The 25981-nt window shown below is 33.4% G+C and overlaps 3 protein-coding genes and 1 non-coding gene across 7 annotated transcripts; 2 read left to right on the forward strand and 2 right to left on the reverse strand.

The window, feature by feature from the left end:
• Positions 1-1522: 1522 nt before the first annotated feature.
• LOC102577940 (NADP-dependent glyceraldehyde-3-phosphate dehydrogenase) lies at positions 1523-5188 on the forward strand. Its single transcript, XM_006473913.4, has 9 exons — positions 1523-1765; positions 1903-2096; positions 2189-2317; positions 3269-3388; positions 3679-3815; positions 3906-4061; positions 4174-4552; positions 4639-4755; positions 4834-5188. The coding sequence occupies exons 1-9, from the start codon at positions 1621-1623 to the stop codon at positions 4945-4947; spliced, it is 1491 nt and encodes a 496-aa protein (XP_006473976.2). The 5' UTR covers positions 1523-1620; the 3' UTR covers positions 4948-5188.
• Positions 5189-5612: 424 nt separating this feature from the next.
• LOC112497995 (AP2/ERF and B3 domain-containing transcription factor At1g50680-like) lies at positions 5613-13071 on the reverse strand. 2 transcript variants are annotated; one of them, XM_025097923.2, is made up of 4 exons: positions 12572-13071; positions 11525-11594; positions 11282-11360; positions 5613-7014 (listed from the first exon to the last, which is right to left on the reverse strand). In XM_025097923.2, exon 4 carries the CDS (start codon positions 7005-7007, stop codon positions 5931-5933), a length of 1077 nt encoding a protein of 358 aa, XP_024953691.2. In that variant the 5' UTR covers positions 7008-7014; positions 11282-11360; positions 11525-11594; positions 12572-13071; the 3' UTR covers positions 5613-5930. The 2 variants fall into 2 exon arrangements, with proteins under 2 accessions (XP_024953691.2, XP_052290214.1); XM_052434254.1 differs by having other exon boundaries at positions 11803-13071.
• On the reverse strand, positions 12265-12367 carry MIR156A (microRNA MIR156a). Its single transcript, NR_129300.1, has one exon. It is a non-coding gene; the product is annotated as a microRNA MIR156a (primary transcript).
• An 8099-nt stretch (positions 13072-21170) lies between the features above and the next one.
• Positions 21171-22852, forward strand: LOC102625714 (cytochrome c oxidase assembly factor 6). Of its 3 annotated transcripts, none has more exons than XM_006473910.4 (3): positions 21171-21492; positions 21886-21964; positions 22566-22852. In XM_006473910.4, exons 1-3 carry the CDS (start codon positions 21268-21270, stop codon positions 22595-22597), a joined length of 336 nt encoding a protein of 111 aa, XP_006473973.2. In that variant the 5' UTR covers positions 21171-21267; the 3' UTR covers positions 22598-22852. The 3 variants fall into 3 exon arrangements, with proteins under 3 accessions (XP_006473973.2, XP_006473972.2, XP_006473974.2); XM_006473911.4 differs by having other exon boundaries at positions 21172-21492; positions 22447-22852; XM_006473909.4 differs by lacking the exon at positions 22566-22852 and having other exon boundaries at positions 21886-22259.
• Positions 22853-25981: the final 3129 nt, after the last annotated feature.

The following is a 25981-nucleotide window of genomic DNA, read 5'->3' on the forward strand; positions in this document are numbered from 1 at the left end:
AAGATAATTATAAAATAATAATAAATTAAATGAATAGTAACGACTTTTAAATTCGTTTTCCCTTTTTATATACAAAATAATCATCTCGTACGACCTTCATATAAAGATGGGCCCTAGGCAACCGTCTAAGTTGCCCAGAGGTCAAGCCACTACTGTGTGTGTATTGAGCAATCTTTACTTCAAAACTTAGTAGCCAAGGATTTTGAAGTAGGAGAATTTTCAATGACGCCTTCAAAACTTAACAAATGATACATATGATATTAGAGCATGGTCACGTGTTTATGTCAGTGAGAGGGAGATTATCGGTCTTATGGATATTAAACCATTTAACTTCATCCTCTGTAATCTTAAGGGTGGTCGTTGACCCTCTATAAGGCCTACATAAATAATGAAATTTTATTTAGTTAGAGAGTTGACTTGTCGTTGGCCCTCTATAAGGACTAAATGATGAAATTTTATTTGATTGGAGAGTGATTCATCGTTGGCTTTAACTTGTCTTACAAGTATCATATTAAAAAAGTCACGGCTTATATGTATCAGATGATTAAATTATTTGAGCTTAATTTGTTAATTACAGTTTACTAGTTCACATATTTATAGTTATAGAGAGGACGATTTAGTGTCTGATAGTCCAAATAATTTGGAATTAACCCTTAACGCTTAAAATTGGTGAGATGATTCTTCTATTTCAATTTGGAAAGGTTTGCTTGAGAAGGCCTGAGATCTTCATAAGTATCGCTTCAAAAGAGTGAATTTGCAATCTTTCTTCTCTTTTTTTCTCAATAACATTCAGTTTCATTCTTTGAAAATTAAAAAAAAAAAAAAATTGTGTCTGGGGTAGGTACATATAGGCACAACAATTTATAAGAAATTATAGCAGATATGGTTTTCGAAAAACGCCGCAACAAAGTTAGAGATAAGAATATGTATATTGCTGAAACTATAGATGCCCATAAGTAAGGATAACCCTGAAACGTTGCTTTTGGTCTGCGAATTAATAATAATAATAATAATAATAATAAAAAAGAAACACAAAGGGGAATACAAGAAAAATTGGGTATGGTAAATATGAATGCTTTTTGTAATAAAAAAAATATTTGCAACTTTTGTCATTTTGTTTAAATACGCACAAGACAATGTCGTCCTACTCAGGCCTTCTACTGTTTCTGCCCCTGCATGCAGCTGGCAACGACAATAATAAGTGAGCATATCAAACTTTTGGCTTTGTTAATTATCATGGAGTTCAAATATGTGTTATCCAAAATAATATTCCTTGATGTGTTTTTTTTTTTTTTTTTTTTGATTGGGATGGTAGAAATCTTTGTTCTGTATACGTAGAGCAGACACAAGAGAAATAAAGCATGTGCAACTCAAGTGACCGACTAACTTTCAATTTATAACCGTAGAGCGAAGCAAATTAATGTAAGGGTGCAACTACAATTGGCTCACTTGGCATGTTATGAACCACCTGCTGAACCAAACAAAGCACGTATGGCTCAGCTTTTCCCTATATATATGTGTCTAACAACCAACTCTCACCAGACACTCCCCACTCTCATCTTCAGTCTTCAGTTGACCTTCTTCAACTAGTTTACTCTGTTGGGTGGTTCATTGTGAGAAATGGCTGGCAATGGTATTTTTGCTGAGATTTTAGATGGGGACGTGTTCAAGTACTATGCTGATGGCGAATGGAAGAAGTCTAATTCTGGCAAAAGCGTTCCCATTGTCAACCCCACTACTCGCAGAACTCACTACAAAGTTCAGGGTAGCCAAATTATTTTCATTCTTGTTTTGTTTCTCATTTTGCTTCGCTGTTTTGTCATTTTTTGCTTAATTTGGTTCACATTTATGTAATGGAACAGCTTGATCATACCTTCTTCTCATGTATTTGCTTTGAAACAGCTTGTTCACAAGAGGAGGTGAACAAGGTAATGGAAGCAGCAAAAGCTGCACAAAAATTATGGGCAAAGACTCCGCTTTGGAAGAGAGCTGAGCTCCTGCACAAGGCTGCTGCAATTCTCAAAGAGCACAAGGCCCCCATTGCTGAGTGTTTGGTTAAAGAAATTGCAAAGCCAGCGAAAGATGCTGTCACTGAGGTACCGATACTAACTAGTAAACTGCTGTATGAGCATACTTTGTGAAATGAATTGAGGATCGAAATTGATTTGATTTTGTTGATACTGTGAAGGTTATAAGGTCTGGAGATTTGGTCTCTTATTGTGCCGAAGAGGGTGTTCGGATTCTCGGAGAAGGGAAGTTTTTGGTGTCTGATAGCTTCCCCGGAAATGAGAGGACTAAGTATTGTCTCACTTCAAAGGTACTAAATTGAGATGGTAAAATTAAATATTGATAGTCATTTCCTTGTGCGGTTGTCTGCATTTAGTTTTTATAAACATGACTTAACAAAAACATTTACATTACAAGAAACGGTTAAGATACCGAATCTACATCTATGTCGAATGTGAGATAAAGGGATCTATAGTGGCATATTTACGACTGTATAATAAATTGTGAACTTGTTATAAGAGTTGACGTTTCAATATTACAGCTTATTTTCATCGCAAACTGATTTCCTATTAACAATACTCATGTATTGGATTCATGTATGGTTCATCGAAGTCGGTTGAGTAAAAATATAAAATTATGAAGTACAACTTGATTTGATGATTCAACCCCATAAACAACTCTAGCTAAAGTTCATTCATTTGTTTGATATTGTGATATGTTAAAGATAAGAGATGGGTTACTAAATGCCGAAACTTTTGAAACCGTTTTTGTTTCCAAAATTTTTATTCTTCCTCATTCTCCATTAGTTTGTCTTGATTCTCTCAACTGTTGCTATAAATTTTTTTCAGTTTCTTTCTTTTGTCATTTTTTGGCCATTTCTACAGGCTTAGCATTAATATTATCATCGACTCTTCCTGCTTTTCACTTCTCAATATGTCCGCCAAATCGCTTCAATTTATTGTAGATTTATATATCTACGAAAGTTATTGTGATCATGTGATATCCCAGAAGAGAGATGTAAAAGAAATTAAAATTTTAACATATAAATATAAGAACATTCATCTTATGAAAGTGGCCATGTAGATTCAGAGTCATGTGTATCCAGTGCTCTTTCAATGATCTTGAGTGTTCAGAAGTAGAATATGAAAAGCTTAGGTTAATCTTTTATACAGAGAGAAAGAAAAAAGGGGAGATCCTGACTTAAATCAACAACAAGAGATTTATGGTGGTTTCTGATAACTGAGACATTCAAAAACTGCAGATTCCACTTGGTGTGGTTTTGGCCATTCCACCATTCAACTATCCAGTCAATCTTGCCGTTTCCAAAATTGCTCCTGCACTGATTGCTGGAAATTCCCTTGTGCTTAAGCCTCCTACTCAGGTATTTTAAATATAAGTCAGCTCAGTCTGTAGGTTATTTCATTTTTTATTTTTTATTTTTTTAAAAATATAATGTGTGTGTCTGATATCTATTCATGGATTTTCACAGAAAATAATAAGGTGATGGTTGAAAATTTCTGAAATTATGCGATCAATGTAGTGATATCTCTCAAAATTTGTTTGTTGTGGGATGTTCTGAATAACTGAGCCGTTGGAATTACAAAATTTATTGTGTATTGTATACATATAGTAAACTAGATAATTCTAATATCAGCCATAAGCTTCTTTTAGGGTGCTGTTGCTGCGCTTCACATGGTGCATTGCTTTCACTTGGCTGGTTTTCCTAAAGGCCTTATAAGCTGTGTCACCGGGAAAGGTTCTGAGATTGGTGATTTCCTTACTATGCATCCTGCAGTGAACTGTATAAGGTAATCCCACATTGTGTTTTGTGTGTTACTGTTATCCTTTTGTTTCAGAAGTAGTTACTCATCCACAACTTGCGTGCTTCTTCTACGCAGCTTCACTGGTGGAGACACTGGAATTTCAATCTCTAAGAAGGCTGGAATGATCCCTCTTCAGATGGAGTTGGGAGGCAAAGATGCTTGTATCGTGCTTGAGGATGCTGACCTTGATTTGGTTGCCGCAAACATAATAAAAGGAGGATTTTCTTACAGGTGGCTAGATACTTAGTATTTTGATCATCACATTTTGATCATCACTTTTATTACTTGGTATAGGTCTGGAGTTCAGAATTGTCTTAATTCTTCTTTCTTACATTTACAACAGTGGTCAAAGATGCACTGCAGTTAAGGTTGTCTTGGTGATGGAATCTGTAGCAGATTCCCTGGTCGAGAAGGTTAAGGCTAAAGTGGTGAAACTGACAGTTGGCCCTCCTGAAGAAAGCTGTGATATCACTCCAGTTGTGTCGGAATCATCTGCAAATTTCATTGAAGGGCTGGTTATGGATGCCAAACAGAAAGGAGCAACATTCTGTCAAGAGTACAGGAGAGAAGGCAACCTCATCTGGCCCTTGTTGCTTGACAATGTTAGGCCCGATATGAGGATCGCATGGGAGGAGCCATTCGGACCGGTTCTGCCTGTTATCAGGATTGGCTCTGTTGAGGAAGGTATTCACCACTGCAATGCTAGCAACTTTGGACTTCAGGTATACACATCTACCTCACCTTTCTGACATTTCATCTCAATATTCTAGTTAAGTCTCTAACATTGGTATACATGGCTGAAATGCAGGGCTGTGTATTTACAAAGGACATTAACAAAGCAATGTTGATCAGCGATGCAATGGAGACAGGAACCGTCCAGATCAACTCTGCCCCAGCTCGTGGACCAGATCATTTTCCTTTCCAGGTAAATCATACTCCATTTTTAGCAATTATTCTTTCCAGGCTATTGTTTGATTGCATCTAATCAATTGTTTGTTTACAGGGTTTTAAGGACAGTGGAATTGGCTCACAAGGTGTTACCAACAGCATCAACATGATGACTAAGGTCAAAAGCACTGTTATCAATTTGCCAAGTCCTTCTTATACCATGGGTTAATTCAAGTATAATTAAGCCATTAGGAAACAGTTAAGAACGAACGGTATTTTAGTTTAGGTATAATAACTAGCGATGAAGAGGGACGAGTTTTATCTGCAGAATTGTATTATGTATCTGCCTTTCTAGTACTTCACGCTTTGCAGATGATAAATAATGGAGATATGTGCATCAACATATATGTAATATGTGAGACAGAACGCAATAGTTTCATGTTAAATTGTGGAAGTGGGTACTTATGGTATGTGCACTTGTGATTAAGTATTAAAGACCTTGAAAAAAAAGAATGCCGTAGCTGGAGAATGTTATAGGCTTATAGCAAGATCCGTATGGCTTTCCTTGAGCAGCAGGCTGAATTCTCGCATTATGCGATTGAAAGAACGGGTTCATCTAAAACTACCCCTGTAGCACTTTGAAAAGGAAAAAAATGGAAAATCCGTTTCTAAATTTGATTAGAATAACTTGAATATTCAAAGCATTGCTTTCAGGAAGGCGCAAAATAATTCAAGATCAGACATACAAGTTCATAATGGCTTTGATCTTATTATTTTTCAAACACAATTAGCCTTGGGTGTGTTACGGGGGCCATAAACAATATTGAAAAACATGTTAGCACTTATGATGGTTCAAAATATGCAAAACTGGTCATACAATATAAACATGACATTAATTTAAAATAATCTGGGTAATGATTAATTAAATTCAAGAGGCTTGTTTACACCTAGACAGAAAGCATCGGGTTTCTGGATAAAAAACCTAAACCTTCAGAAATTGTTAGTCCATCCCCTTGCCCATAGCTCATATAAAAACTTAAGAGCCACTGGGCAATGGTTACTATTAGTCTATAACCATTGCCCTAGAAACCAAAAGAAAACATTAAAAGATTCCAACTCGCTCAAATGAAAATTTAGAGCCGTTGCATTGTACTATAATCCAGAAAACCTAAAGAAAACAAACTCCTAAGCAACCATATCTACCAAAATACCTCAAAAGATTTCCACACCAAAGAGCTTGAAGAGTTTTCTCTCGCTGTCACTTGTGGAACTTGGTACCTTCAGCTCCACCTCTTCTGCAGCTTCAATTTCATTGCCATTATCATCTTCTTCAACTTTGTTTTCTTTCTTATCATCAACAATGTTTTGGCCTAGTTGGAGTTGCAAATCTACTTTCATATCAACGTAAGGGCCAGAAACCTCAGCCGAAGCACCACCGTTTTCACCTTTGTTTGCATCAATCATGCAGAATGTCTTAGTCCCTTTTGCAATATCTCGCAACTCACACAAGTAGAAGCAAATAGTATCATTAGCCTTCAATTGGTTTTCCTTAACAAATCGATTCCACCCTCTTGTGAACACAAAACTCTGACTACTCTTCCAATAGCAATAGCGAAACTTCCACAACTTCATTGACTTGTCATGGAAATCTAGCTGCACATCATCTGCCTTGTCATTCTCTGCATGTTCTTCCACCCTTTCAGAAATTTGGGGGAAGTACTTGACAGCATACTTTTTGGGGATGACAAGTCTATTAAGCTTGCCAACGTCACTTGGTGTTAGCTCCTTTTGAAAGAGTTGCCTGCACATCATCCATCCATCGGTACCTGCTCTCATCTGGGTGAAAATAACATCTTCTTCCAGAGTTCTAGAATGACTCCTTAAGAAATCTGCAAACCTAGATGAATAGGAACCATCCCTAATCATGTTGATCACTGCTTCAGTACTGTAATGACTTTGAAAGTTGGGCTCTTCAATAGTGATCTTCGTCCACGGAAAATTTCTATGCGAGTCCACACTCCTAAGCCTGATTGCAGCACTATCATAAGCCATAGCAGCATCCTTTTCGGATTTGAAGGTCCCAAGCCATATCCGTTGGTGGTTGGCATATATTTGAGCACCCCAATGCCCATTTTGCTGTGGTACCACACCTTTGAACTTTGAGACTGCACTTGTGTGCCTGAAACGCTTGGTTGCAGGAATCAAGGGAGTGCTGCTAATTGAATCTGACAATTCTGGAATCACATTCGTCTCACCATTTGAAACAATGCTCAACATCTCTTCTTCCATAATGATTCTAGGGAACCAACATGTTTCGATGAAGGTTAATAATTTACAATAGCCAAGTGACTGACAGGAAATTTTATGAATGTGATTGCAATCTTGAATAAAAAATATGTAAACATGATAATATAATGCATGTACAGACACACGGCATGCAGATGTATCCTCTTAATACAAAACAGTAAAGCCACAGATAGAGACATTATAAGGGCTAGAGCTAACAGACAATTTTATTAATTCCACTAAATGTTTAAATGCAGCATCAACAAACCATAATCATATCTCTTGAAAATCAAGCTTTTGAATCAGACTAAAAAATCTCAGTACCTGAAACGATGAAAAGTTAAAAAGCCAAAAGTCAAGAACAGTAAAAACAGATAATGTACATCAGCCTCCACTACTTTCTGAATGCCATTGTAGTCACCAGTAAAAGCTTGCAAATAGGTCAATAAACTCGTTGGTATCAATTTAATAAATACAGTTATACCATGAATAAGATGAATTTCAAACATTAACTGTATGCAATGTGCCCAATTGCATTATCATTGATGATTTACAAACAAGGTAATATTCAACTTTCTGACAAAATTAACTACACTTTCAACACAAAAACAGACTGCCCAGAAGTTAAAAGGGAAATGCCAATCATTATTCTTTTGACAGGAAAAACTCCAAGAGTTATGTTTCTTGAGAAGCATAAGAAATCATGTCTCATCAACTACATTTATCATACAAAAGACATGGTGATTTATTTGCATGTTTCTCGAGAAGCATAAGAAATCATGTCTCATCAACTACATTGATCATGCAAAACATATGGCGATCAGCTCAAATACAAATAATCATTATCAATTATGTCAAGTCCAAGGGAAAATGTGCAATTTCTCCCCAACTCCCATTTTTCATTCTTACATGTGCATTTCCAGTTATTCATAAATATTGAAAAGAAGCAAAAGGAAACAAGAATCGTTTCCTCTCAGCTAACCATGATCGAGTGAGAATACCAGCTTGAGCCCTTAAAAATACCAAAATATGACAAAAAAATTGATTAAATCCAGGATATCTAATCCCAAGCAATTCATCAGAGTTAAAAATGGTAATAAAAAAATAAAAATTAATCATTAAGAGATACAAGTATGATTTCACATTTCACAACTCAACACTACATCTAATGCAAGTATCGTATTGCACTTCGGTTTAGAAGTCACTAAATGCACAAACATAAGTCTTGCTAAAATTGATTTTAAACTCATTTCAAAGAAACATGTGAATTTTGAGAAAGATAGAAAAATCAATCAAAAGCATAAATCTAAAACCATTGTTTCAAGAAGAAAAGTCAACCCACAGAAGATATAGAGAAAACATTTTGAAAGAAAGCACAACTGTAGAAGTTCCAAGCATTAATGCATCAGCAGATGTGGATAGAACAAAATATTAGTCTTTGTGGTGAAACTGGAAAATAATTTTGCCAGGCAAATGATAAGTTACATTCAAATGTAACTTACTCCTCTCACACAAATTATACGGGCCCCACCACTCAGTTACTATTCATGTCTGAGGAGTAACTTACAACTGAATGTAACTTAACGGGCTCCATTTTGCCAAATTAATACAATAGAACATCACATTGTATGAAGTAGCCAAGTTGAGATAAATGATAGGCAATCAAACACCTATTTCACTCTTTTCATACTCTATACCTAATTGGCCTTACCAATGATCAATCACAAATGGCTAGGTGAAACATGTCATATAATCTCCACTGCAAGCTCTTCTTTTTAAATTTTGGACATGTTAGATTCTAAAACCAACATTGCAACAAGAAAGGGAGCGTCTAATCTCAATTTCTATTACTAAGAGTTCCCTATCAACCTAGGTTGTTAGGGTTGGATTCAACACAATGGGACTTAGAAGCCACGAGGGACCTTCAAATTTAAGATTGAAGCAATGCTTCTTCAAGCTCATGAAAGAAAGATTGTTTGGTGAATGAAGAGACATACACATGAAGGCTGTGTTAGGGCTTAAGTCTATGTTAGGATTTTACTATCACCTGACTTGATGGTAAGAGATCAACTCATCTAGACGACATAAAAAACAAAACTTTTTTTTGAATAGTTAATACATCTTTCTGCCATTACACAAGTGAATATTGAATTATCAACTGATCGCAAAATGTGTTGAACTGTTGATACAAACTGCCTCAATGTTCACTAAAGATTAGGCCTCGCACCAAGCTACACAAACAATAAATAAAAACATGGGCAATAAAAAATCAGCACTCAATCACAAAACTCTAATTTCAAACCTTGAAATAAATCAAGAACAACATTTCACAAAATATATTGCATCACTGATCAGTATCAGAGTACTTTTCAATTAAGAACAACATATTGCAAAATAATAAATAATTGGGTGCTTTTAAAACTCTATTTGTAGAATTCTAAATAAGCCACCACCAGATTTAAATAATAAATGCTGTAAAACCCCCACCTAATTCTACCAAAGGAGGCTTCTTGCTGGTCATAAGACATAAGTAATATAAACTTTAAAACACAATTAAACTTAGACAAACATTGATTTAAGTAAAAGGAAGCACGTCAAATTATATTATGTACAAAGAAAGTCTTAAGAAGACAAAGTTTGGTTGAGGGTTTCATTAAGACCCCAGATCAGTCCTAGAAATTAGTTTAAACTAAAATCATTTATAAAAAAAAGGTCAACAGGTGGCTACTACTATATTTCTTGCTGTATTTATATGAAAACTGATTTAGGCTCTGGAATCATATACCTCCTAAGCCCTAACCACCTCAACAGTGTCGATAAATTCGTGCCAACACCTGCACTGATCTAAGAAATATCTTAGAACATGACTGACCCGTCTTATGAAAAATGTTTCTAAGATATCTATAATATAAAAATAAAATAAACAAACTTTGCAATGGTTGAGGGAGTGAAGGCACTTTAGATACAGCCACTAATTAATCTATCTATAATGTAAATTACTTGAGGAAAGAAGTTCTCTGAATGATTTGTGGACATTCAACAAGAAAGACTTGACTAACTATTTAAATGTAAGCAGATATAGATTCGCCACGACATTCAATGATTGCTTAACTGAGACAAAAATTTGGCATAGCCTCCCATACTAATTAACTCAATGGTGGTACAATCTCTTCAGGAAACCAAAGAAGACAATTACCTATATCTAACAGCTTTCATTTAATATGTTGGTGGAAGGGAGTAGAAGCATAGATTCTTTACAATTTCTTGATCCATGCTGATAGTGGCAAGATATAAGGTCTTGTTTTGATATTGGTGAAACTTGCTGATGGACGGCATTCTTATGCATAAGCATTTTATGCGTAGAATAAAACAAACTTCTAAGTACTTACAAAAATCTTCAAATTCAAAATTCTTCTACGAGTATCTAGTACACGTGTTCTAGTTGCCCTAGACTATTATGTTTCTATGGAAGCTATGAGATATTTCCTGGGGCTTCCAGTAAGGAAAAAGTTATTTGATAACAGTAAAGATATGATCTTCAATTGCAAATTTTTAGTAAATTATATTGTATTTTCAATACAAAATCAAAAGCTACTTATGGTGGAATCTTAACACCAAAAAGAAAAAAGAAAAAGAAATCTAACCCACCTTCAAAAGAACACAGAAATCTTCTGGATGTTTCTAGAATTGACATCTAGCAAAAGTATAAAACAAGATCTATGGTCCATCACATATATAATTGGTGGCCAAAAACCAAACATTATTCTTTCGTCTGGTAAATTTACATGGAAAATTAATTAATGATAAAATAAATAATCATTAATCACTATCAGTGCAAAGAAATATGCATTATATATTAATAACAAATCTCAAAAACTTCATATTAATTGCTCAAAAATCCTTTATAAAGCACCAGAATGAATATATTTCCTTAGGATTTAAATGCAAAACACTTAGTGCAAATGGAACACAAAACATGTAACAACTACATAAAATCTTTTTATGTCCAAGTAATTTTTATGTTAAATCAATTTCTTGAATAACTAATCTTCCTTAAAAGTAACTGAAACACACCATAACTACTGATGAATCCACAAATTCAAATACCCCAAAAAATGTTAAATTTTTTTTTCCATCAAATAGAAACGTATTATCTTCTAAATTAATGACAAAACAACAAAGAATCACATAAAATCAGATGCAATATTGCTGCCAAATAGAAAAATAAACCAAAAGGAAAAAAGAAAGAAAAGAGAGACAACACTTGAAAAAGCTACCTGAGTCTGAGTGATTAACCTGCAGCGAATAAAAGCAGCTGCTTGCTGTTGTTGCTCCCCAGAACCAAACAAATAAGTGCTGCGGGAAAACAAATAAAACATAAATTAATACTATAAATAAATGAAAGTGGAAAAGCACAAGTTATAGGGAAAAAAAGAAAAAAAGGAAGATCTGGAATAAAAAAAGGAAAGAAAATAAAAATCGAGAAAAATCAGCAGACTTAATGAGGTCTGATTACCAACCTGTACAAGGAAATCATGGCCAAATTTTCCCAGAGGAGGAAACAAGCAAATCTTGCCATATTTAGCCGACCTGTCTTTCAACAAGGGCGAATTAAAGCTACATACATGACTGGATTATGAGGAAACAGATATCAAATATGAGATTTTAGAGCTAGCAAGAAAGAAAAGAGAAGGAGCGGAGAGTTTTGGGGAAGGACAAGGAGAAGCGACGGCAGAAAACGAGAAAGAACATAAAAAATCCAAAAATACAGTTAAGTTATGATTATCGTGAACAGTACCAGCAAGCATAAAGTAGTACTACTACTACATTCGTTCATATCAAGCAGCCAGCCACATCTTCAAACAAGAGGAAAAGGACCATCAAAAGTCACGCTTTCAAGGTTTGAGCTCCATAACAAGTTAGTTAATATTTTTATAATAATATTAATTTATTAGACAAAACAAGTAAGTAAAGTTAGTGAGTTCCCAAAAAAAAAAAAATTCTGAAGTACACAAACATAATAATGATAACTAAAGAGCTCATATGTTCCTGTAAAAAGAAATCACGGAAATTGTTTCATTTGTTACCAGCGACGCTTATCGACAGCCACATTTATTTAAAGCTTCTTCAAAACTTTCCCAAAAAACAACACATATATAATATAATATAATACTGTGATAGAAGGAAGAGCAAAAGAGGGCTGGGGGGGGGAGGGGGGGGGGGGGGGTAACGACGTGCTGGGGTTGTGAGGAAGCACTTGCAAAAATGACGCTGACAGAAGAGGAGCGAGCACGCACCTGCAAAGATATTTTCTAATACAATTACCTGCGTGTGCTCACTCTCTTCTGTCAGTAGCTCTCTCGTTATGTTTCCTCTTCCTCTTCATCATTCATTATAAGTAACTACAGCCATTATAATAAATTACGCTCACCCTTGTGATTGAAACTAGCTAGTAAGTGCACGGATCATTTTTTATGACTCAGATCTGAAAACATTAAACCAAAAAACAAGATAAAATAAACCCATTTTCGGATACTTTTTTTTTTTTTATTAATGTTAAAACTAACCATAAGCTAGCTTTCTTTCAAAGGACACTGCAGACTCTAAGATCACGAATTCTATAATTAGGGTTTCTTCAAACCCCTCATCGGTATCAAACTCGAACCCACAAAAACCCTTATATAAATTCCCAATTTCTCTCTTTTTATGGGATCTCCTGCTCAAAAATCACTTTCTCACTCTCTAGAGAAGTTGTTTTGCTCCCCTTTTTTAAGCTCTTCATCATCTCATCGCTGATGGGTAAATATATAGAGATAGAGATAGAAAGAGAGAGAGAGATGTGAAATGGAATCGAAACGACTGGTGGTTTTGGTGCAAAGGGTCAAAAAAGCAAGGGGACAAAGCAGCACATGATCGAAGAGTTGAAGATGAGAGATTAGTTGAGTGGAGTGTTCGAGTTCAGGTCGTGTCCATGATTTATTGGTGGTTGGGTCACGTACGACAATGTCGTTTTCCACCTAAGGACAAGTATGAGGCGTCAGATCCTTAACAGTGTGAGGGACCCATTGTCGGTGGAAATGTGGGTTTGATTTTGACTGGAAGTTGTGCTGCTGGATAAGACTGCGTCAAATCAGGGAGACAGAGATGAGAGACCCACAAAAAGATAAATGAAAATTAATCTAATGAAATCTCTCTACTATTAGGATTAATTTTTTTTTTTGAAAAGTACTATTAGGATTAATTAACAATTAATTAATTGATTAATTACTTTTAATGATCCCGTATGCGGGTGCATGCATTTATGTGGGATTTTGGCTGCAGTAAAGACTGGTCAAAGAACACTGGTCTAAAGTCGGCTAAATAATTGGTTAAATTAACCACAACATTTAAAAAAAAAAATCAATACAACATGAGATGAGCACTAATGATAGACATGTTTGTGTTATTTAGTTGATTTTGAGTTGGCCTAGTACTTATTGTACACTCAGAGTCTGTTTAGAATTTAAGTTGGGCGCTATAACATTAAAGTATTCGGTAAATATTAGTTACTGTAGAAGATATGTTGATATAATTTTTCACTTGTATAATGAAAAATCTATTATATTTTTAATAATTTTATCAAAATTATTATTTATAATTTACATTTATTATATATTACTAACTTTTATTTTATAGTTAAAGTTTTTTTCCACAACAACTGTAACTTAAAAGTTACAGCACCTCAATTCCAAACGCATCCTTAGTAGTACTAAAGCATAATTTTGGGGTGTATCATCAATATTTTAGGAGTTAGTAATCAAGCAGTCTACACTTTAGCTAAACTTGTGCTCTTTGTTATTGTTCGGGCTCTTTTGTTTGGCTATACGATTTTCCAAGCCAATATCTTATTAAGATTTTAGGTTATATATATATGAACATTATTTAAATTTTAAAAACAACTAATTTTTCATCATTTATAAACTGAAAATTAACAAATACCCAATGTTTCACAAATAGACATTCAAATTATCTACCTTCTTAACTTGTTGTCTATATAAATGTCTCTCTAAATAGTCTAAATTCAAAAAGTCACTTATGAGAGTATGAAAAGTTATTTCTAAAAAGAGGGTTGACTTTAAGTATAGATGAATAAAACAATCACCTAAGACTCCAAATTTTAAAAAAATCTCATTTTTTGAGTATTTTATTAATAATTATCTACTTAATAAAGATTTTTTAAAAAAATTATGTGTGGTGGAAAAGCCTATTAGACATCTCTCTAATTAATAATGATCCTATAATTAAGAATTATTTTTTATATAAAACCTATAATTGGTTATCTTATTGTTAAAGAGATATAATTAATAATATTGTTTAACCATTAATTTATTCATTATTAGTTTTTCCAATAAAAATAAGTAAATTTTTTTACCTTTTTCAATTTCTTAAAAGAGCTCAATTATTTAACATTAGAATATTTGACGATGAGTATTCCTTTTAACTTCTATTAAAAATCTTATAATCTAGAAAATCATAGATGAAAAATTTCTTGTTCTCTTCTCTATAATAAAGATTATTACATGCATTAGTTCATTCAAAAAAGAAAAAAAAAATTAGTTACTTGAAATACAAAGTTCATATCCATTATCTAACCATCAATTCATGATCTCAACTTTCTATGTGCTACCATTCTAAATATTCTATTTGAGAATAATAGTGTTCTCATTTATTCATATGTTTATTTTTGTAAAATTTCTAATGGTAAATTTTAGGTTTTGTTTTTGAAAATTTTTTAGAATCTTCTTGATTATTTGTTGAAATTCAAAAACTAAAAATAAAATGGATTTTCAGCTCCTTTCTATTTTATTAAGTATTGAAGTTGCTGAATACAAAAAGATCTCATAAAAAAAAAAATTGCCTAAGACACTTAATACTCTAAAACCGGCCCTGGGAGGGGATCTAAGTGTCTGTTACTTGAAATTAAAGTTTGGACGCGTCTTCTCCCATTATACTAATACTCTCTATTATGAAAATCAAATGAATATTTCTTTTGTACAATCATTGGACTCTAATGGTGAAGTTGTTTTTATTATCATTTAATAGAATTTTGTAGTGAATAAAGGTCTAACTTTAATTAATGTATTTTTTTTTTTTGGGTATTTGGATTTTCTGTATGATTTTACCATTTTACTCCCTAATTAATTCAATCGCTCTTCTCCTTAGAAATAAATAAATAAATAGTAAATATTCCTACTTAAAAAAGTTGAGCAAAGTAAGAAGCATAAAAATTCAATTTATGTGGACCCAGTAATTCATTGTTCCATGTTCATTTTAGTGCCCGATTGGCCACGAGGTTTTGTTTCATGCTTATTGCTATGATTGATTTAGTGGTAAAAAGGTTAAGATAATATTTCAAAATATATTATGGGACAATTGGGATTAAAATTTAAATTATGTAAAGTACAACATCAATATATGCAGTTTAGGTGCGGATGTTCGCATAAATTTTGTAACAACACACTTTGATGCTCAAAATTTAGTGTTTTTTTTTTTTATAACACTAAAAATTTTTGGTTTAATCTATGCATTTTGGTAAACAATGTTCATTAATAGGATCATTGGCACATGGCTCTATGTTTTACCAAAATAATTAAAAATAATAATTCATTGAATATTACCCATGCTATAGGAATAAAATTGTTGCCCATTCCACATGCATCTGTGGCTGTGCATGTGATTATATTTTAATTCTTTTTGAAGTTTATGTCTTTCCTAGAACTTAAGATGATATTATAAAAATGATAAGGATTGTTTTGACTCTTAACCACAGGAGAAGAAAAAGGAAAAAATTATTTCACATTGATATTCTTGTCATCAACCAAAGATTGTTTCGATTGTGTGTGACATTATCAAAGCGATTTGTAGTTACTTTGGCTCACTAATCAAGCGCAGTTAAATCAATCTAAACAAAAATTTCATAGTTGAATTAAGAATCTTACGATTCAAGAGCATTATTTCACATTTAAATGACAGCATGTTGATAGTGGATTACTGTACATGTTTAGTAATATACGAAGACAAAAAATTTTTAAGAAATTTTTACAATTTCATAGTTCTTATTTATTTTTTAAAAGATTTTGCTGTATATTTTTTACTAGACATGTTTTCTGAAAAATATGGCCAAATATATAATATCTCAGTGACAGAAAATGTCACTTTGATGCACATAGATAGATAGTTATAGACAAAAAAAAAAAAAAAAAAAAAATCAGAGAAAGGACCAAGGAAAATAGTTCATCACAATAAAGAAACTCATTAGTCGTTTATGGTTTGATTTTCTACTTGAATATTCAATGAAGTAAACCTCTGTAGCTAAAATGAATGGCCCCAACATTATTGAGAAATCCCCAAGACTTTTACTTCCATAAAATGACATGATGGGGACGGATCGTAGAGCACCAATTAAGAACTTGATTACAAATTTATAATGGCCATATTCTTTACAAGCTTTTGACTTATAAGCACTTGGAGCTCAAGTTTGTAAGACAAATGTGTTTTTGGTCATTTTCAATTCAATCAATTGATTTTGGTGGAGAATGTTTTCTGTGGACTCTGAGATAGGAGGGAAATTTTAGTGCGTGCATTTGGTAAGAAAGAGAATGAGGGAATAATTGTCAAACTTTTATTCTATTGGAGGAAAATAGGAGAAAAATGTATAGAGTTCTCCTTTCTTTCGTCAAACACTATTTCGACCAGGTATTAAGTTACTTTAGTTAGTTGAATTATTTTATTCAACAGAAAAATAATTAGAGACAAAGTGCACGAGGAGTACAATTTGGAGAGCATTGGAGATTAAATAGATAAGATTTATAAAAAGTCAATAAGACAGGACGCGTTATTGGGTCATTATAGCTAGTCTTGCACATGAGAGCACGATGCATGCGATTAATTTTGAGGTGGCAAGCAATCAAGCATTGATTAATTAAAAAACTATTTATGGACATTCATTCATTATTAGAAAATAAATGATATTTTTTTAATCATCATATAATGCAAGCAAATAAATAAATCAATCTTTTCCTTTCCTTGGCTTTTACAAATCAAAATTTCAAATCCAACTAGGACAAAAGCCAAGCGGTGGAGGGACATTGTAAAAAGGCCAAGAAATAAGCAATTGAGACATGCAATTATTAAATCGCGAAAGCAGAGACTCAAGAGAGAAGCCAAACGGGCGTGGGAGAAAAGAAGCTGCAGATCCAATTTCCCACGGCTGGTTCCATTTATCTTGTCGCTCTCCATTTAAATATATCTAGTTAATTTTTTTTTTTTTAAATAATGAGATTGATGATAAAACTCTATTCAATAAAATATGATAAAATGTTATTTAATTAAATAATTATCTTTTTATTTAATTAATTTATTACATGTGTTCTTTAATGATTATTATTCTTGTTTCACATAATTGATTGAATAATTATCTTTTCATCTCCAATATCATATATATTCTTGATAGTTAAAAGATTACTTGGCAAAATCATGATTAATGTAATTTTCTTTGACTCTTTATTTTTCAATATGATACATATAATGCTTAGATATTATACCTTGAAGCGAAAAAAGGACCCAAATAAGATTTAATTACTTGGGTCTAATTGTTATATAGATGGGATAACATAAATTAATAACAATTAGATAACTATTAGTTGAATATTGGTGGATTCTAAAATCTTGGTAACATTTGTCTTGTTAAAATCTCCTTTACTTTGATTATTTTCTTAGTTTAATTGATTTAATTTATCTTAAAACTTAATTTGTTCAACTAGGTTATGATTAATATTAATATAGATTTAAATTAGACATTTTAATTTTTAATAATCCATGTGTGTTCGACTTCATTACCACTACACTATATCTAAAGATTTGTGCATTTATATTAAAAATTTGCACAACACCGTTGAGCGCATGTTTGATATCTTGATCAATAATGTATTGGGTGGATTGAATAAATGATCAAGTTGTGTGTCATATTTATCATATAAGCTAAAAAAACAAGAAAAATATACAATCCAATACACTACATGAAAAATACAATGTATTTTTTTTTTGTCTTTTTTAATCTGTCCTCTTACTTTAATAACTTACGGAATTCCTACTCTCACCTGATGCCAAAGTCTTTATATATTTTCTAATTTTTTTTTTAATTACAAGTATCGAATTTTTTAAAGATACATGAAACGAAAATTGTAAAAATTTTAACTAATAATAATAGTAATTGGTGCATTTACGTGACATCAGTGGCAATGATACAACCGGCCGAAAGTCGGATTAATGCCCATTGGATAGATATGCAGTAAATATTTCTGCAAGTTCAGTTAGGTTTTGCCTTTGCCTGTTTCCATTGAGAGAAAAGGTTACTTTTTCAAGCAACTTGCAGGCCCCAAAAAGAGTAAGCGGCGAGCCCTCACGCTCACAGAAATGACTGCAGTGAAAGATTCTGATTAAATGCACATTGACCGACCCCTGGCACCGCATAATTAAAGCGCCCGCCCTCTGAAGTTGTTGTCAGCGCTCGCCTACAGTTAATGCCCTTTCAACCCCCATTTTTCTTTTTTTATAATAATTCTGCTTTATTTTATTTTCCGTCGTGCGAGTGCGCCCGCCCTTCTGCAAGTAACGCTAGTGGGTGCTGCAATTTGCAACTTTGAGGGCAGCCATCATGAGTTGGTCAAAGAGAAATCATATTTGAAGAATTTGCGTTGTTGTATATTTATTTAATTAAACATAGAGCTTAAAGCACTGCTCTTGTAATTGTAGAGATGAGGTGCAAGTTTGGGATTCCTATGATTGAATGAAATTCATATGGAGTGGAAATATTTTTTTTTCTTTTTTCTTTTTTCCCAAAACAGGCAAACTTATATTAGGTGGCAACGGCTTCAATTAGTTAAAATCCAACGAACACTAGAATTCGTACGTATAAAACATGAAAAATTTCTGTATAACGTAAGGTATGAATTTAAATAAAATAAAAAATAATATGTATTACTTTCACATTAAATTTGATGCAATAACATTCTTCAAATTTTTTATTTCTTGTAGTAAAGTAATACTTAGGGGTTTTATGAAAAGATAATACGTAATTATCTTTTTGATAAAGATAACAAGATAATCATAGGAATTTAAAAAGTGTGTGGTAGCTTCTTATATAGGTTTATTCTAAAAAGCAACCCTTAGCCTGATTTTAGAAGCAATTTGACGAAATGGAGAAATTTACATAATAAACATATTTTAAAAATTATGAACAAACATTTTCTTCTTATATTTGACATATTTCTTCAATCAGAATACATACGCAATGAAATAATCTATATTATGAAAATACATACACATTATATTTTTTTAGATGATTATATACTCACCTAACCTTGAATAGACATAGATTAAGCTTTTTTTTTTTCTTGATGAAATTAATTACATTGATGGTGCACTTATTAAACGAGAATCATAATGCATTGGAATAGGAATGAACTATAATTGAAATGAGGAATAAGAATCAGAATAAATTGTTTACTTCAGCTGTAGGAATCAAAATATGAATGTTGTTTACTTTGTCTTAGAATCAGAATCAAAATGAGTAAAATTATTACAAATTTCTAAAAAGTCCTTAATTAAGTGTTATCATAATTAATACTTTGTAGTTTGTTTTTAAATAAAATAAAAAATAATAATAAACATAATTAAAATGGTCATCGACGTCATCATCATCAACACCAACAACAAATTAGAATCAGATCTCGATCTCAACATCATCATCGCCATCATCGTCGGTGACGGATGCTGCTGTTGGATCGCATTGCTGCTGTTGCTGCTCTGCTGCTCAACGACCAACGACGAGTAATGATATTGATTTGGGCAGCAATTGTTTAGCGAAGACGACGAAGATCGCTGAGTCTTCAATTGGTAGCGACATTTTGTTATGTTTTTTTTTTTGCTATTTAAATTTTTTAATTGAATGAGAGTATTTTCAAAATTTTAAATTTACAATGGGAGAAGTTTTGGTATTCTCGGGATTCAAAAGCTGAATCCCAACTCCCCTTGAGAATTAGTCTGTCATTCCCTAGTTTCAAATTGGGGAGAGCCCCATGATTCTAATTCTTGATACCGTTCTTATTTTATGAAATAAATACTGTCAATAATTCTGATTCTAAATTTTAATTTCCAATCCAGGATGTAAACACACCACGAAATGGATAATTGATGACTGATTTTTAAATTACAGGTCTGCTAATCCTTGAATAAACCGCCGCTTCCTTTATGTTAATGTGTATGTACCATCTCTAGCTGATTCTCTTATCATATAATGTGCACAAACTAGAAATAAATGTAGCTGCTAATACTATGCAGTGATAAAATAAGTCAACGAAAAGAGTGACATTAATGAGTAATCTAATACCCACTTTGGGCATTATGGATGATGCAAAATAGCAATAGAATTTAGATGGCACAAAATGGTCTGGGGTCAATTCCTTGTTGTACAAACATGATTTATCGATTGTATTCGAGAAACACACAATGCTTTAAATTGTGCTGGAGTGGACTAATAAATTGTGGAAATGCTAGTAGATCAATCCGAATCTTGAGATTAAAATTAAATGAAATAACAACAAAATATAAAAATGCAATGCGCATCTGCAAGTCAATATGGCACCAAAGGATTATAGCAACATTTTTGGAGTCTCTAAACTCCTGTCTTCCAAAAGTAAAAGAAGGGAAGGACTACAAACATTAGCATAACCTTTTTGTTTTGAGTGCTTTTACTTTTGTTTTTGCTTTTGTGTGTATTTTACTTGTGAGGATGGATAAGGTCCTTGGAAATTGGAGAGAGTATAGAAGAAAGAGTACAATGAGATTCGAGAATAATAATGGGATTAGTCATTCAAGCACTAATACAATGGACAATGGAGATATATGGTAGTACTGCACTGTCTTCATTATTAATTGCAGGGCATGCAGCTCCATAATAATTAGTGCCTTCCACTGTCACAATTCCCCAGTAGTGTTCACTCTAGACCACTGTCACCATGGAGTTTCTGCTACTTGCGGAACCAGAAACGGGTCCAGCACAAAACTGGCCCAAAATGTTACTCTAGCCCAAAATAGTGGCCCAAAATGTTAAACCTTCTTACCTTGCCTGAACGAACTAACGCACTGAAACTCCAGAGGCGGAAGCTCAAGACTCGAGCCTCAAAACAAAATTCGGTTCTTTTAGGAAGAGGCATCAGCAGCAATGGCGGCACTAGAGGCTTATGCTTCAAGAAACGCAGATGAGGTTCACACAGACGTGCTCTTGAAAGCGAGACAAGCCTGCTACAAGTCACGCGACGCTTTTTACGATTGCTTAGAGAAAGAATCCAACAAGAAACCTACTGAAATCGCTTCGGTGGGTCTCTTATACCCAGCTGAATGCAAAGCTTTGAGAGCCCAGTTTGTCAATCATTGCCGCGCTTCTTGGGTATTTCTTTTCTTCTTCTTTTTTTTTTTTTTGGCTTTTTCCACTCGTTCCTACTTTATTAGTATTATTCCAATTGATGCTTGATTCTGTAATGAGTCTTATGGGTTAATTGCATTTAGGCTTTGCAATTTTTATAAATTTATACAAATCTATAGGAGAGTTATGTGAATTGTTGAATTCCAAGGGAGTTATTTCATAAAGTTTGGATTTTTGTATTTGATTTTGAATATCAGGTAGGGCATTATCCCTTCATGCCAATGAAGCGGTTGATATTGTCCCTATCTTATGAGATAAGCTTCATTAAATTAGCAGTATTTTTCTTCTGATTTGCTAATTAGTTGGGACGGAGTAGTGATTTAATTTAGTTTATTGGTTGTTAATTTATGTGGACAGGTGAAGCATTTTGATAGATTGTACTGCAAGAACAAGAGGGTACGGAGGCTGCTGGATGATGGTGGTGAGACAAGGAGAGGTCCGTTGACACTTCCTCAGCCTTACACATTCAAGCCTTCTTCTGGTTCTAGCTAGATTGTTCTTCTTTGGTCTCTTGGCTTTTGGTTATCGGGGTGGTCTAAAATTTTCTTAAATGACTTTTTACGTCAACTGGTTAGCTTTTGGTAATCTGGGTAGTCCAAAATTTTCTTAAATGACTTTTTACATCAACTGGTTGACGCGAGATTGTACAGTAACTGCTATATGATTCTAATTGTGTTTCTTGCAAATACTTGTTTGGAAGATAATTAGCGGAAAAAAGTGATTTTGGTTTATGTCGCATAACAACTTTTGCCATGTTTTCATACTGAGATTGCTTGCTTTGTTATTCTGAATCACACTGAAGGCATTGGATTAAAAAAAAAAAGAACTTTATTTTCAAAGATTATTTATCAATTATATGGTGCAAACTGCCTGAGGTGGATGGTACCCTTATTAGATTGAGCTAATCCATTGTGGCAGGGATATAAAAGCTGGAACCTGAGATCAAGTTATAGCAAGGAGTTCTAAACTGTCCTAATACTTGCTGCAAAGTTAGGGTTTGATCATTTCTCGTAATGTGATTTTGTTTGCATTTGCAGCTGAACTGAAAAGAAGTGTTCTACCTAATTAGATATATATTTGAGTATGCAATGAAGAATGAAGTTAAACGCCAAAGTGATTTAAGAAAAACACAGGGAATACGTACTTTCTTCACACTAGAAATAAGTGGAGAATGGTGTGTGAGAGCGGTAAGCAAAAGCTCAGGGGCATCCTTTGGTAGTTCGTTAAAGCAATCAAATGTCATGGTCCATTTTTATGCGAATATTCAAATTAGTATTTGTGCACTTTAATATTGATATATTATGAACATATTTGTTCTGTTGCTTGGGTTTGTTTTCTCCTTGGATGGAACTTGTTTTACCATTCAGTATAACTAATGCCATATCTCTTGATGTGTGTAATAAAACAATCCTAATTCCTCAAGGTCAGAATATTTTTCTGAGATGTTTCACTTAAAAGATGAGATTATGATTGGATAATAGAAGTGTGTTATGCCACCTATTAAGAAACATCAGTTATGGCAGCTTGGTTGGCTGACGGCTTGAGATTTGGTACTTGGCTGTACCGAGGTCTAATGTTAAATACTTTTGGTAAGCTTAAAAAAAAATCCGCCCTTTGTTGTCTCATGAGGTTGGGACACCCGACTGACCCCCAGTTTAGGGCCTGGGGTCCAACTCGATGCAGGAGTCTGGGTTATCAAATAAAAATCTGCTTCAAAGATTTTTTATTATTTAGATTTTATTTGTTGTTTGCACATTTTTTGCTGGACAATAACTTCCTTGAGATTGAAATTGTGCATTTGCTTTTGTGGCAAAAAAAGTATCTAGCTAATGCTAGTTGCTCAGCCAGGAGAAGAAGTACAATCTATGACTTGATTTCTTTTCCATTGATTTGTGGCCACTCTGAAATGTTCTTGTTTCCAAATCTTTAGTTCATTCATGTTAGATTTCTATACTTCTACACCTGGAGAATGATGAAGGCATTGTTTATAAATGTAACTGCCTGAAGAGATGATCACAGTAGTGTGAAATAAATGGTTTTGAATTGGATGATGTTGTCAATTAGATAATGAACAGAGAATCGAAGTGTCTTTTGGATGAAACGCCATTCATAGGATTGTATTTATATATCATGTTCAATCTCAATAAGGTTTTATGGTTGAGCATCAGTTGGGCTGACTAGTCTTCGCTTGTGCTTAGCCACCATGGGAAGGCGGATCTGATAACAAACTCTTTTCCTGAGTCACAAGCCTATGATGCATTCGGGAAAAAGTTATGGTAATAAAGAAACATAAATGCAGAATTATTTCTTATGTCTAAAGCCTTCATAAGATAATATACATCTTGAAAAAATATGATCGAGGAGAGCAGCAGCTTGTCTATTATCTATACTGAACTTGGCAGAGACAAGAGTAGACAATGCTGTAGGCATATGAAAATTTGCTAGTGAAGCGTTAATCTGTGAGATCACCGTTAGGCTTAGATTTATGGAGGATAATTGCAGTAGATATATCACATATGAAGTTAGGAAAAGCCTTCATTCAGGCAAAGTAACCAGGCATGAAGAATGAGCAAGTATATTCTTTGAGATAGACCTGATACACGGCAAATACCCGAGAAATTGTTATTGGCAAATAGTGGCGCAAGTTCAATGAATAGAACGAGTGTTATAAAATTTTATTACTCTTTCAACATCTCCCTCCCCCAACCCTCTTCCTTCCTGCATTATTATTATATGATGAAATTTCTTCACTGTGTTGTTAGAGTTCAGGAATAATTTAAGTTGGTAGCAGAATTTGATATATCCGGAGTGTTTATTATTTGCTGCCTTCTGCATTGACACCAAGTAGTGGACTACATGTCTTATCAAGATCGTAACACTTCAATATGCCAGTATTTTGAACATATATTATAATTTCATATCAGCGACATCAAGATCTGGTAAAGATTAAGCTAAGCTAGCTTTTTTTAAAGTTCGATCTAGTCAAATTTCAGTTCCATTGCACCTCTTTTATCTTCCTCTTCGAAGATTTTTTTTAAAAAAATGGCTTAGTGCTCATGTTGTGCTGTGTGTTAACATCACAAGAAGATACTCCAGATTGCAAGAGTTTCCTTAAATCTGCTTTATGCCTACTCTTTTTTATACAATCAATTATGGAGTGTTGCCTGATTCCTCCAGCTGTTTAATTTATTCTCTTGTACTTTCCGCATATGTTTTTAAAGATTGTTGCACATTGGCCTGAAAGAAACATTTTACCTGCTTGATTCTATAGTGACATTTGATCAACTTCTCTTTCACACTTTTCTCATACAGCGTATCTCTGTTTTTCCACCTCTTTCACACACTGTGTACACAGATTAGGATGCCTTAAGTTAGCACATCGAGCGCTCCTCAACAAAGAATCGGCATTGACTTTGTTAGTGATTTTTGTATTTCTATTTTTCTCGGCAATAAATTATAGGGCTAGCTCGTGCACTTTGTTCTTAGTCGCCACCCGCTTATATATGGTAGCAGCCTTCTCATATTCGTAGTCAAAGCTCTCCTAATGAAGAATTAAAGATGAGATCATAGTAGTCCATCATGTTATATTACCAAACAACAACATTAGTGTACTTGATTAAAAATGATTAATCATTGATTGAGCCTTTTCGAGCAAAATATTTGTTATATTATTTTTCTTTTGCGACCGACAGTGAAAAAACACTACGTATCACGCTTGGAATACTAATACAAATGTCTCTTCTAAGTCCTAACTAAAGTGTCTATAATTTATGCTGTTGAGTCATATAATATAAGGTGTAGATTAATATTTTTCTTCTCTAAAGCATGTGACATTATGGCTTGGAGTGCGGTCAAAGTAGTGTTCCAGACGAAGAGGACTTTGATTAGATTACCAACTACCTAAAGTTGCATTTCACATGCCAAGTGGTCAATTGCTTGGCGTAATTTAAGACCCCACGCGTGTTTAAAACACAACTGAAGTGAAAGGACAAATTGACTTATCTAAATCAACCAAATGGAAGTATAAAATTTTGATGAAATTTTATTCGGCTTCAACAGAGATTTCTATCCTCAATTCTTCTTTGATACAAAAAAAAAAAAAAAAAAAATCTCGAAATTTTAATTTTTCTATTACTGATCTCTCAACTTTTTATTAATTTATAAGATACTGTTGTAAAATTCAAAGTTTGGTAACCACTCACAAAGAAAACAAAAATTCAATGCTCAAGGTTCAATCAATAGAAAATGAAAATGTGGACAAAAATATATTTCTAATTTTTTTTTTAATTTAATTCTTTGGACTACTTTCTTCTTGGCTTTATACTAACAAAACTTCTAGAGGACTTTTTTTTTTCCTTTTTTTTTCCCATTATCAAAAACTAGCAATTTCCCTTCACAACAAGAAACAATAACCTTTATGATAAAGCTAAAGAGAGCTTTAGCTCTTAATTTT

This window comes from Citrus sinensis, chromosome 9 (genome assembly GCF_022201045.2).
Source record: "Citrus sinensis cultivar Valencia sweet orange chromosome 9, DVS_A1.0, whole genome shotgun sequence".
Taxonomy (NCBI): Eukaryota; Viridiplantae; Streptophyta; class Magnoliopsida; order Sapindales; family Rutaceae; genus Citrus; species Citrus sinensis.

Coding starts and splice junctions, on each gene's coding strand:
- LOC112497995 (XM_025097923.2), bottom strand. CDS start 7,007: ATGGAAGAAGAGATGTTGAGCATTGTTTCAAATGGTGAGACGAATGTG.
- LOC102625714 (XM_006473909.4), top strand. CDS start 21,268: ATGGCGGCACTAGAGGCTTATGCTTCAAGAAACGCAGATGAGGTTCAC. Junction 21,493..21,885: donor ATCATTGCCGCGCTTCTTGG/GTATTTCTTTTC, acceptor TTATGTGGACAG/GTGAAGCATTTTGATAGATT.
- LOC102577940 (XM_006473913.4), top strand. CDS start 1,621: ATGGCTGGCAATGGTATTTTTGCTGAGATTTTAGATGGGGACGTGTTC. Junction 2,097..2,188: donor CGAAAGATGCTGTCACTGAG/GTACCGATACTA, acceptor GATACTGTGAAG/GTTATAAGGTCTGGAGATTT. Junction 4,553..4,638: donor CTAGCAACTTTGGACTTCAG/GTATACACATCT, acceptor GCTGAAATGCAG/GGCTGTGTATTTACAAAGGA.